This window comes from Tachyglossus aculeatus, chromosome X3, assembly GCF_015852505.1.
Source record: "Tachyglossus aculeatus isolate mTacAcu1 chromosome X3, mTacAcu1.pri, whole genome shotgun sequence".
Taxonomy (NCBI): Eukaryota; Metazoa; Chordata; class Mammalia; order Monotremata; family Tachyglossidae; genus Tachyglossus; species Tachyglossus aculeatus.
This window is the reverse complement of record NC_052099.1, coordinates 22,875,009-22,888,709: the sequence shown is the minus strand read 5'-3', so window position 1 is coordinate 22,888,709 and position 13,701 is coordinate 22,875,009. Positions and strand designations below refer to the sequence as shown.

The 13,701-nt window shown below is 42.5% G+C and overlaps 1 protein-coding gene across 3 annotated transcripts in view; it reads left to right on the top strand.

Annotated features, from left to right (window-relative positions):
* TRIO (trio Rho guanine nucleotide exchange factor) overlaps positions 1 to 13,701 on the top strand; it is a 396,910-nt gene that overhangs the window by 183,009 nt on the left and 200,200 nt on the right. For all 3 annotated transcript variants that reach the window (XM_038770376.1, XM_038770377.1, XM_038770378.1), the window contains one exon: positions 5,227 to 5,418. In XM_038770376.1, the coding sequence (XP_038626304.1) occupies positions 5,227 to 5,418 (192 nt within the window). The remainder of the gene's footprint in view (positions 1 to 5,226; positions 5,419 to 13,701) is intronic.

Sequence of the window (13,701 nt, the reverse complement as noted above, 5' to 3'; positions counted from 1 at the left end):
ATATCTTAGACCCTGCTTGGGCCAGAACCCCAGCTCCGGGGTCAGGTTCAGGGAGAAAGTCACTGACCCGAGATTTTTTGCAGTTTTAAAAACTGTGATTCCAGAAGGGAGTGGCCCAGTGGATAGGGCATGGGACTGGGAATCAGAAGGACCTGAGTTCTGTTCACCAGCTCTGTCACTTGTCTGCTGGGGGCAAGTCACTTAACTTCTCTTTTCACCAGTTACCTCATCTCTAAAATGGGGATTAATACCTGACTACCCCCAGTGTTTAGCACAGTTTCTAGCACATAGTAACAGCTTAACTGTTACTGTAGAAGACTCGGAACCCCAGCGGAATCTAGGGATGCAGGGCAGGGGTTTTCTTCAGCCTGACATGTCTGTTTGCCCATCGTCCCCGATGCCTTTTTCCAGACACTGCAGTTCAGGGATACTACTCACTAAACCATGTGCATCCTGCTTTTTGGATTCATCCCAGTCGTCCAGTTAATAGTTTCATTATGTGCTCAATATGGGTGCTGAAGTACTATTCCTAGAAAAGCAGCGTGGCCTAGTGGATAGAGTGCAGGCCTGGAAGATAGAAGGACCTGGGTTCTAATCTTGGCTCTGCCACTTGTCTGCTGTGTGGCCTTGGGCAAATCACTTAACTTCTCTGTGCCTTGGCTACTCAGTTGTAAAATGGGGATTAAGACTGTGAGCCGCATGTGAAACAGGGACTGTATCCAACTCAATTTGCTTGTATCTATTCCAGAGCTTAGTACAATGCCTGGAACAGAAATAGTGCTTAAGAAATGCCAAAGTTATTATTATTATTATTTCTACTGCTGCTACTACAACTACTAATACTGTGTGCAGAGCACCACACTAAACTCTTGGGAGAGTGCATCAAGGGTAAAAGATGAGGCCCCTCCCCTGATGGATTTTACAATTTAATAGGGAATTATTCAAATTAAAATACCCACTCCCAGTCATCAGAATATTAGTCTGTTTTTTATTTTCCTGGGGAGTAATTTAAAATGCAGAGCATAGTATAAAGATGAGAAACGTAAAACATTCATTCAATATGTGAAATAGAAGCTGCTGTTTCCGAGAGGTCAGGGGGATTATCTTATTTCCCTCTAAATGGTAGTGATAAGGGCCACACTATATGATTGGTGGCTACATAACAAATTGCCAAAAAAATCAAATTTCTAAGAGCCCATCTTTGACAAATCAGTGGTCATATTTTCAGTTGGCAGTGACAGTTATGTTGACCCCATCTCTTACCTGAACCCTCACTGTAATCCCAGTGTCTGAGCTTGGGGCATATCTGGAGAAGATGGACTGATTGGTTGCTTTTTACCAGTTTATTTAATTTAAGGGCCAGAAACAGATGAACTAAATGTGCAGGTTGCCGATTGAGCTCCGCAAGGGTCCTTGCCTTTCAGTAAAATCAGCCACCATCCGTGCCTCTGGATGGAGGCCACATTGGACATTCACACTGGGCTCATTCTTGCTCCCCTCTCTTTACTCATCTCTATCAAGCTGAGCATTGCTTTTAACCTGCAAAAGAATGATGCATAAAGTTGAGGATGAGAGTAATCCCAGGGTTCTCGGGCCAGGATGAGAGTACTCTCATGCTTTCAAGGCCTTTCAGAAAAGCCAGTGACCACTTCCTCAGTACAGTTTGCTACAAAACATTTCCGCTGTGCCCCAGGGTTGACCCAGGTAGACACTGACCCAGATTAAATATACGGTAGCTAGTTGGACTGTGAGGTAACTGGTAATCTCCTAGGCCTCATCCTCTATTTCTGCCTTTCCTCTCCCTATTGAAGGTCTTTGCTCCCGGCCTGCACTGCGTGCAGTCCAGGGATAAAAGCTGCTCCATGTGCTCTGGGACCCCTCGATCTCTGCTGAGACTTCAAGCCTATTTTGCATATATGTGTTGTGTTTTAATGTTTCACCACTCCTGATGCATCTGTCTCCAATCCTTCCTGTCCATTTAAACTCTTAGATTGTGAGCCTCTCCAGGGCCAGGGACCACGTTTAATTTCCACCTCTCTTACTGGGAGCCATGCAGTGTACTAGGCACTGGGGTAGATACAGGTGAATCAGATTGGACACAGTTCCTTTCCCACAAAGGGCTAACGCTCTTAATCCCTATTTTACAGATGAGGTAACAGGCCCAGAGTAATTAAGTCATTTGCCTAGGGTCACATAGGAGATAAATGGAGGAGTCAGAATTAGAACCCAGGTCCTCTGACTCCTAGGCCTGTATTCTTTCCACTAGGCCACACTGCTTCCCCTACTCTGTACTCTGACAAACTAAAAATAGCAATAACGATAGAAAAGTGAAGTTGCATTTTTTTGTTCCCATTCTTACTCCTTTCCCCAAACTTCTTGAAGTTGTATTTATAATAGCGTGCGTGCGTGTAGGGGTGGATGGAGCATGGTCATGGGAGTCAGAAGGTCTTCGTTTCTAATCCCGGCTCCGCCACTTGTCTGCTGTGTGACCTTGGGCAAATTACTTCACTTTTCTGTGCCAGTTACCTCATCTGTAAAATGGGGATTGATGCTGTGAACCCCACGTGGGACAGGGACTGTGTTCAACCCGATTTGCTTGTATCCACCCCAGCATTTAGAAAAGCACCTAATAAAATAATAATGACATTATTATTTTTATACTAAGATTTAGAGTGGGTTCGTATATGCCAGTGTGCCATACTGGCACTTCTGTTTCTAGGTAACCTCTGACCCAGAGTCCGAGGCTGGCAGGGAGGAGAGAAAGTATTGATTCTATTATTTGATCATGAATCAGAATCCCTAGTCATTCCCTGAAACTCTTTGACCTGGGAAGAGATTAAAAAATAGCTTCCCTAGATTAGCGAAAGGGGGTGGTTGCAAGGCGCTACCGGGATCCACTGTGTTCTATTCTTGACCACAGGGATTTCCCCTTTCCTTCCCCAGATCCAGTATCAGGGTCATAAATAGGATCCAGCTATTTCTCCTGTCCCCTGAAGCCCCAAACTCTGAGTGAGAGGCAGGCCTTAAAGCACACAGAAATTTCACATCTGGGATACTTCAAAATTTCCACTTTGAACAGTGTGTCTGTATGCTTTTATGCTTGTAGGTGTGTGTGTGTATGTGTATATATAAATATAAAAGCATTCACACTCACTTTGTGTGCGTGTGTTTGTGTGTATACACAGTTCAATCAAAAGTACCACGCATTAAATGTCTTTCTTTGCCTAAATGGACTATCTTTAGTTTTTCTCTGTGTTTGATGTGTTGTCTCAATTTCTACCTGCCTCCTTTTGGCTATGTTTAGGAAGGCAAGCAGTCAAATTTATTGAATACTTACTGTGTTCACAGGAGTCAATCAAACAATCAATGTTATTTGAGTGCTTAATGTGCGCAGAGTATTTTACTAAGTGCTTGGGGGAATACAATACACCAGAGTTGGTGAGCATGTTCCGTGCTCACAAGGAGTTTACAGTCTAGAGAGGGAGACAGGCATTAAAATAAATTAGAGCTATGTACATAATTGCAGTGGGGTGAATATCAAGGGTTTAAAGAGTAATAATAGTAATAATAATAATAATAATGGTATTTGTTAAGCACTTACTGTGTACAAAGCACTGTTCTAAGCGCTGGGGGTTACAAGGTGATCAGGGTTGTCCCATGTAGGGCTCACAATCTTAATCCCCATTTTACAGATGAGGTAACTGAGGCCCAGAGAAGTTAAGTGACTTGGCCAAAGTCACACAGCCGACAAGTGACGGAGCAGAATTAGAACTCATGACCTCGGACTCCCAAGCCCGTGCTCTTTCCACTGAGCCACGCTGCTTCCCCAGTCCAGTCCAAATGTCTAATGACACAGAAGAGAGAGGGAATAGGGGAAATGAGGACTTAGTTGGGAAAGTCCTCTTGGAGGACGTGTGATTTTAATAAAGCATTGACGGTGGGGAGAGTGGTCTGTACTTGTCAACTGATGTTTTCTGTCCGCCCTGGTAGAGAGTATTTCATTAGTTCTGGTTTTCTGTGTGTGTGTGTTTATGTCTACACTTTTGCATGTTTATATATATTGTTAGTGTATGCTGAGTGTGGGTTTCTCCTTGTTCGGTTGCTCAGGTCTAGGCTTCCTCCAGGTTTCACTGGCCATATGTGGATTGGCTCTGCTCAGTGTGATTCTGCGCGCGTGTGTGTGTGTGTGTGTGTGCGTGTGCATGTGCGTGCACACTCATACATTGCTGCTTGAAAGGATGAGCAGAGCCAGAAAGTATTTTCAGTGATAAGCCTAGTAGGAAGTAATAAATGAGATTTCTGGATTTCTTATTTGAAGTGTTCATTATTTCTCCTTTCAGAAAGGATCCCAGGTTTGCAGAATGGCTGTACCGTAGCAGACTGTCAGCCTGGGGGGGAAGCTTGCTGCTTGTTTCCCCTATACTTGATGACTGTAATGATGACATTTAAAGTAAAATTGAGCGAAAAATGTGACATACTTTTGCAGTGTACTGACAATTTGGTTATCAAAAAACATTTTGTCTTTTGGGCTTTACCTTCACACTCTCTACTCCTTCCTACCCCACAACCCTCCCTCCAACCTTTGGTTCCCAAGTTCATTTAAGCTGTCAGGTAAGAGTTGCTTTAAGCTTTAATCTGAAAACAAAGACCACCAATGTTTTTTCCCTCTTTAGGGAAAAAACAAAACATAGTTTTTCTTTTCAGACCATTTTCTTTGAGTCTAAAGAAGTTACTTAGGCTTGCCTAGAAAGGAGCGATTGTGTGAAAACAAATAGCCTTTGGTTGCTAAGTAAAGATTTGCAGTTTCTGGGTTCTTGTTAGAATATGAAACATCAGGTTTCTTCTGCTATGTGTGACTACTTGTCAGTAGACTTGCCATCTGGACTATGTTCAGTATTTTAGGCCAAAAAATGAGTAATGTTATATTTATATGCACAGATGCATGTGTGTGTATGTGTGTGTCTGTGAGTGTGTGCCTTTAAAAATGATGCTTCTCAATTAGTTTTAACCGTTTTCAAAAAAGGAAAAAGATGTCTGTGCAGTACCATATTTTAATGAAAATCTGGACAGAGTATATATTTAATGTGCATCAGGTAGCCCATCGTTAAACATCCGGGGCTGTGAATGTGGGTTGGCTTTTGGTAGCACCACATGGGTTTCTTAGAAAGAAGCAGTTCCTGTTTGCCCTGCCCTAACAAGTGTTGTTTTTTTGCCCCTCCTCTGCAGAATGTGTACGTAAACATAAACCGCATCATGTCAGTAGCAAATCGCCTGGTAGAGTCAGGACATTATGCCTCTCAGCAGATCAAGCAGATTGCTAACCAGCTGGAGCAGGAATGGAAGGCATTTGCAGCAGCCCTGGATGAACGGAGCACCTTACTTGACATGTCCTCCATCTTCCACCAGAAGGCTGAGAAGGTGAGTGGCCGAAGGTGCCGAGGGTAAGGGGTCTCTGAGAATATTAATTGCTGGCTGTCACAAAAAGCGTTCATTAAATTCCACTGATTGATTGGAAATTACTGTACAAAGCCTAAAGTCATCCCATAGTCCTGAGAAATTTCTTTGGGTTTCTTTATTTTATCAGTATGGAAGCCTGCCTTCAGATAGTTTTGTGACTCGCCTGCTGTTCTAAAGCTTTGTTTAAGGAGAAATCTGTGGCCCCCCAAACCAGCCAAATAGACAATGTGGGCTTCACACAGGCATTTCTTATGAAAATAGCTATTGCTTAACAAAAACCCACCCAGAGCACCCCCTGCCTTCGTCACTGAAGATAAGGGGATTTATACCCAATACTTCCCAAGCGCTTAGTATAGTGCTCTGCACACAGTAAGCGCTCAATAAATGATTGAATGAATGCTTATTTTCACTACCATTTTGGGTAGACGTGATGGCAAAATTAGGGAACTTTCTTCTGACACTACATGTCTGCCATGGGGCAGCGGCACTGGTATCGGAAGAAATCAATCAATCGTATTTATTGAGCGCTTACAGAGAAGCAGCGTGGCTCAGTGGAAGGAGCAAGGGCTTTGGAGTCAGAGGTCATGGGTTCAAATCCCAGCTCTGCCAATTGTCAGCTGTGTGACTTTGGGCAAGTCACTTCACTTCTCTGTGCCTCAGTTACCTCATCTGTAAAATGGGGATTAAGACAGTGAGCCCCATGTGGGACAACCTGATCATCTTGTAACCTCCCCAGTGCTTAGAACAGTGCTTTGCACGTAGTAAGTGCTTAATAAATGCCATCATTATTATTATTATTACTGTGTGCAGAGCACTGTACTAAGCACTTGGGAAGTACAAGTTGGATGGTATATGCACATCGGTGCTCGGCACATAGTAAGTGCTTAACAAATATTATTATTATTATTATTTTCCTTAAACCTGGGTTAATTAAACACAGACCTTACATTATCAGAGAACTAAGGATTTTTTTTGCACACACCATATTTCAGAAAAATGAGGAGTAGTGAATTGGTAGGGGTCTCTCATCCCACCTCCACAGGTAATTGGAAGGTTTCAGAATTTTGAAAACTATCAGAAGCCAGTTTTATATTTTAAGGAGCAACATTTGAATCTCTTGGACAGGGATGCTTTTCTAACTTGAAATGAGGATGAAGAGGTAGTGCCCCCATGGGCTTTGAGGGAGGAAATGGTGTCTGTCTAGACTGAAAGTACTCTTCAGGAGAGACACTCAGAGTCTATAAAGTTAAGGTAACAGCCCCAACTTGCCAGGATCTCAGCAGGGCAGTCGATGAAATGTTTCACAAGAAACTAATTAGCAATGATCTCAACCTCTGGGAACTGCCAAAGTGAGAAACTGGATAAAACATTGGCCGGAGTTTGAGGAGAAAAGAATCCTAGCAACCTAATGTGAAAAAGGGTCAAGTGGGAGCTATGAATGCTCCATTGGAAGGTCCATTCTTATAGAAAAAGAAATTGTAAAGAACCTATCATCATCATCATCAGTGCTATTTATTTGAGTGCATACTGTATGCAGAGCCCTGTACTAGGCACTTGGGAGAGTACAGTACAAGAAAGTTAGTAGCATGCTCCTTGCCCACAGTGAGCTTACAGTATGGGAGGGGGCATTATAAATAATTTATAATATATAATTTATAGATATGAACGTAAGTGCCCTGGGGCTGAGGATGGGACAAATATCAAATGCCCAGAGGTCACAGATCCAAGTGTATAGATAACACAGAAGTGAGAGGGAGCTGGGGAAAAGAGGGCTAATCAGGAAAGACTCTTAGAGGAAGTGTGACCTTATGTATCAAGACGTTCAAATTTAGAGCAGCTACTATCTGGTTAGGGTCACTGGACAGGGTGTTGAAACTGCAAGAAGACCCATAAAAAATGATCGCTGCAGAAACTGGTGGAATTGAGGTAAGTGGAAAGTAACCTGAAAATGGGATTGTGTGCAGGTGAAATGAAAAAAACATGAATTGAGTCTAAAATTAAGTTTTTTGGTCTTTGTGGAGGAGGGATTGTGTCTGACCTGATCATCCTGAATCCACCCCAGAGTTTAGTACAGTCCTTGAGACAGGGTAATCCCGTAGTAAATACCACAATAATTGTTTTAGTTCTTGTAGAAGTTGAGTAGCCCAAGCAAGTTCACATTTTGCTAAATGGTAACGATATATGTTTTTTGAGAAGAGTCTTCTAGAGAAAGGATGAAGAGTTACCCCAGAAAGCCATTCCCAAAACCAGAGGCTCATTCCTGACCCAAGGCAGCAGTGGCTCCTTACTAGTATTTTATTAGGCAGTGCTGATCAGTAAGAAGCCATGAGACCATTCAGGAAAAGTCAAACCATGAGGCTGACTTGTGGATCCCCGGCCTCATTCACAACATTCAGAACCTCAAGTGGAGGAGCATGTCTGAATGTCTATTTCAGGCAGTGTTTGAGAGGGTTCTTTTCCTTTTTGACCTGTAAAATGTGAAATGTTGTGCAATCTCTCCCTGGCATTTTTCCTGAGGGAGGGTCAATACTGTCAAGGAACTCAAATCAAAGACAGGAGAATGCTGTTTAAGCCTCCTACTATCTCAAAGTTTTTCTTTTCCCGGAAGGCACATGGGAAATAGATGAATGCTTTTTTCTTCCCATCTCCAGTATTTTCGGTTTTTATTTATGCGTCACCTGTCCTGCAAGTCTGAATAGGGCTTGGAGTGGGATGGGGGTTTGAACATCACAGACTGAAATTTTCCATCCTTGTCTGTCCCATTCAGATCTGTTGACTCAAGGTTCAATCTAGTTATGAATGACAATATAAATAAGCCATTTCTTTTGGTTAATGGTCTTATGAATGGATAAACGTTTCCTTCTGAAGGTATTCCCTGCTCCCTAGTTGGCGGGATGTATTCTGTTGAGTCACCCAACCCCTGTTTTTGGGCCTTTATGGGTGTTCTGCTTATTGTTTTTATAAAAATGTCATGCCAGGCTTAGGGGAAATGATTCTGAGGCTCATATTGTAGGATTCCTGTATTCCAAAGTTGAGTCTAGTAAAATGACATTGTCCTTCCAGAGGCCCATGAAGGTAGAAAGCATCATAAGCACCTCACACAAATGCAAATTGAAGCCCAGGAAATAAAAGCGACCACTGAATACCAATCTCCATGCCCTTGGTAGAACCAGGAACACAGTATAGGTGACAGAATAATAATTGTGGTATTTGTTAAGTGTTTACTATGTGCCAGGCACTGTACTAAAGCACTGGAGTGGGTGCAAGCAAATCAAGTTGGACACAGTCCATGTCCCACGTGGGGCTCACAGTCTCAGTCCCCATTTTACAGACGATGTAACTGAGATTCAGAGAAGTGAAGAGACTTGCACAAGGTCGCCCAGCAGACATGTGGTGGAGCTGGGATTAGAACCTATGTCCTTCTGTCTCATAGGCCTGTGCTCTGTCCTCTATGATATGCTGCTTCTCTATAATTCCCTTTGTAGAAGGCAACATCTCCTCTACATATTATCTTTAAAATAGTATGACCAGTCCTTTGGCTCTGTTTTAACAGTGTATTTTAAAAAATAAAAAATAGGTAGTAATCCCTAGACTTTCTTGCCCATTTTGAATCTCCAGTTAAGCAGCCCCTAAAATAAAATAGTTTGGGCTCTTTTACATTCCAAGGAAGCCAGGTCCCACTTGATCAATACCTGAAAATGCAATCACTCTGTGGATTGGTGACAAGCAAAGCATTGTCAATCAATAAATGTATTGAGTGCTAACTCTGTGCCGAGCACTGTGCTAAGCACTTGGGAAAATACCATATGGACTTAGTGGACATGTTCCCTGTCCTCTAGGAGCATACAGTCTAGAAGGGGAGACAAGCATTAAAATAAATTATGGATATACACATAAGTGTTTGGCTCTTTGGGCAGGGTGAATATCAAATGCGTAAAGGGAACAGATCCAAGTGTATAGGTGACCTATGAGGGAGAAGTAGTTGGGGAAATGAGGGCTCAGATGGGGAGAGCCTCTCGGTGGAGATGTGATTTTAATAAGGCTTGGAAGGTAGCAGGGAGGGAGTTCCAGGTAGAGGGAGGATGTGGGCAAGTGATCAGTGGTGAAATAGACGAGATTGAGGTACGGTGAGTAGGTTGGCGTTGGAGGAGCAAAGTGTGTGGTCTGGGCTGTAGTAGGAGATCAGCGAGGTAAGGTAGGAAGGAGTGAGCTTAGTGAGTACCTTAAAGCCAATGATAAGGAGTTTCTGTTTGATATCGAGGTAGTGTCTTGAGGAAAATACTCCTCCATTTAAGTGCCACTTTATAATCTGTTATGGACCCATGCTGTGGCAGTTCATTATTTGCTTTGCTTGGCAATAAATTCAGAAAAAGACCCGGGGAATCTTAATTTACTATGGTCAATGGAAATTCTTATATTGAGATAATATTAGTAATAGTATTTATGCATTATGGGTAGGGCACTGTACTAGGTTCTGAGAATAAGCATACAAGTGGGAATTAGACAAGGACCTGACCCTTGAGAGGCTCACAAATAATATGCTTATGGTTGCCCAAGCTATTCCGTTCTTCTCGTAATTGTTCTGTTTGTGCTTGGGAAGCTTTTGTAATGAGCATCTTGGTTTCGGCTAGTGAAGAAGACTCAAATGAATATATGAGAAGAGGGAGAAATAGTCACTTTCCAAATAATAATGTTTTTAAGTACTTCCTATGTTTCAAGCACTGTTCAAAGTGCTGGGGTACACACAAGTTTACCAGGTTGGACACAGTCCGTGTCCCACAGGGCGTTCACAGTTTAGGAGGGAGAACAGGTATTGAATCCCCATTTCACAGAAGAGAAAACAGAGTCTTCAAGAAGTCATTCATTCACTCATTCAGTTGTAGTTATCGAGTGCTTACTGTGTGCAGAGCACTGTACTAATCATTTGGGAGAGTACAATATAGCAATAAGCATATAACATTCCCTGCACACAAGTTTACAGTCTACCTGAGGTCACTCAGCAAGCAGTTGGGAGAACTGAGATTAGAACCCAGGTCCTCCGACTCCCAGGCCTGTGTGTTTTTCCTCTATGCCAAGCGGCTTGTCTGGGAGAAAGTCACTAGTAAAGGAATAGAGAAGTACTAAGTGACATCTGTCAGTGGCATGTACTGCTAGTCTAATTGGAATTTAGTGTCACTTGGAGTTGTGACAGGCAAACATTGAAGTTGAACCCTGGGAGGTGGAAATGTCTAACCTGTCTTGTAATTTACTTTGGCAATAGAGGGAGAGGGAATAGATCGTAGAGCTAGCCGAATTCAGACTTTGCAGAAAAGATGATCGTTATACTGAAATGTGAGATGAATAGAGGAGGGGCCTCTAAAGACTCCTTTTAAAGAAAGTGAGGACTGTAGTACATAGTAAACGGATTAATTTGCCCAGAAACTACAACACAAAGGATAGCATATAAATAGGATGGGAAGGGCAGGAGAAGATGATCAAATAAAAATGCAAAGCCACGTCAGTGAATTTCAGAAGCTTCTTTTGCGGATTCCTTGGGTGGGGTGCTGGGGAAGAGGGAGGGGGGACCACTAGTGTGTTGGCTTGCCAACTGAAATGGATCAGGGAGGAGGAAACTCCTGACATTTTGGAAGATTTCCCTCCTTCATATTGAAGACATTTTTGTAGGGAGATTTTGTCCTTTCACCTAATCAAATTCAGGCAAACCACCTAGGGCAAGCGGGAAGATGTTTCACAAGGAGAACTGGGTGGGAGTAAAATAACTCTTGGTGAAGATCATAAGTGTGGGTGGTAGTGAGGCAGAGGAGATGGGGTGTGGCCCCACTCCTCGAAACAGATGGAGAGTTAGGAAGAATAATGTTTGTGAAACAAAACCCGCTAATTAATCACTCAAGTTCCCTTTGGCATATTTGCCACCAGTTCCCCAAACTTCTTCCCCAGTTTTATATACTGGCTTGACCTGACCTACTGAGAGTACTGCCTTGTACTCTCTGGCACTTGCAAAATGTTTCATCACCATGTCCTCAAGTAATGCTGAGTAGTTATTTTAGAAAACCTTTGTTTCATGAAGTTTACTTGTATTTTGAGCACTTTTAAAGGTGCCAGGGGCAGAATTTAGACCACACCACTCACGAACACTGGCTTGAAATGAACCCAAATGAACACAGATGCCAGCACAGTTGATTCCTTGAGTTACAAGGCAGTGCTTCATCCTGGTATATTCACTGCATTATTATTTTATTGCGCCTTCCCCTCCCCCCACCTCGTATTTCCTTTGGGCTCTTTCAAAGAATGACATTCAATATCAGCAAATTAAGTAGTGTAAAGTGATTAGAAAATATAGTGTGCTAGCTGCAACTAAACATTATCATTTATAAATGAACCTTCTGTAATCTGACTTTTCAGGTGGTAGAGCAGATTCCAAGGCAAAATAGATCCACCAATAAAAAGGATTGGTATTTGTGACAAAAATCTCAGTCATTCTGAGAGCAAGAAATACTATATGGTGAAGCCTGGCTATGTTGACTAGCATCAGTGTAGTTATTAATTTTAACATTTCTAAATACTTTATTTGTTTACACTGGTAAACTTTTATTATCAGCCCAAACACTGCTAAGCACCAAAGTAGATATAAGATAATCAGATCACACACAGTCCCTGTCCCACCCAGAGCTCGTAGTCTAAGAGGAAGGGAGAAAAAGCATCTTATCCCCGTTTTATAGATGAGAAAATGGAAGCACAGACCAGTAAATTGCATCATACAAGGTCAATGAGAAGCAGCGTGGCTCAGTGGAAAGAGCACGGGCTTGGGAGTAAGAGGTCATGGGTTCTAATTCCGGCTCTGCCATTTGTCTGCTGTGTGACCTTGGACAAGTCACTTCACTTTTCTGTGCCTCAGTTTCCTCATCTGTAAAATGGGGATTAAGGCTGTGAGCCTCATGTGGGACAACCTAATCACCTTGTATCCCACCAGCGCTTAGAACAGTGCTTTGCACAGAGTAAGCGCTTAACAAATACCAACATTATTATTATTATTATCCTTCTGGTTAGTGGCAGAATGGACTAGAACCCTTAACTTCTGACTCCTAAGCCCAGACCCATGGTCCTTTCCATCGGGCTGCTTTGCCTTAGTTTGACTCATATAAATGACCTGCCTGAGATTTTTGACTTTACATGCAACCTGCTCAAGACCAAAATGTTTGTAAAACCTAAGGCCATTTCTGTAAGTTAATGAACTCAAGATTGGATTTTGACATGTAATGTTTGCTTGACTAGCTGGTGGGTTACGGTTGAATTGTCATTTTTTGAGTGCTCTGTGGTAGATCTATCAGTCAATCATTGGTATTTAGCGCTTACTGTGTGCAGAGCGCAGTGCTAAGTACCTGGGAGAACTGGTAAGCATGATCCCTGTCCCCAAGGAGCTTACAGTCTAATGGGATAAAACTGTTAACTGGGAATAAAGAAAGTTTATTGATTTCATTGAATTTTTTTTTAATGAATCCTTTTGCTATGTGGTTTTTACACTTAACAGAGGTGGATTCTGATTCATTAATAATGTAGGATGAGGCAGGAGGAATCAATCATATTGAGCACTTACTGTTTACAGAGTTCTGTACTAAACACTTGTAAGAGTACAGTATATCATAGTTGGTAGATGCATTCCTAGCCCACAGCAAGGTTACAGTCTAGAGGGAACTAAAAGAATGTTGGAATGACTTTGACCAGCTAGAGATTGCAACTGATTTAACTATAACTAGAAGGGGGCAGTCTCAGTTTACATGTAAATTGAGGTAGCCCTGGCATGGTTTCATGTCCATTGTAAGCCTTTATCTTTTTCCTAGAAAAAGCTCTCTTCTCTTGTTCAAATCCTCTTCTCTTGCTTAAATTTATTACATCTGCTCATTGATAACACATCGTGGAAAGGGCTCAGATGGGACCCCTTGTGAGGGAGTCTTCTGTGGCGAATGATGGGTGAGTCTTGATCTAGCCATGAAGACTTTAGGCCAAAAACCTAAGCAGAGGAATTGATTTTAGTGCTAGTGGCTTGTGCTTTCTCATTCCTGCCATTTGCCTTCCTGCTGGAGTTTGGTGTTCAATGTGCAAGTAGGCTGGCAGGGGACCAGCACATGGCAAAGATTTTTTTTTTTTTTCTTGCAGCCCCTGTGGATGGTCAAATTGACAGCAGCAGAGTGCTGATCCATGCCGTGACATTGCAGGTGGTTTCCTTGGTAGCCGTTGAAATTTTTG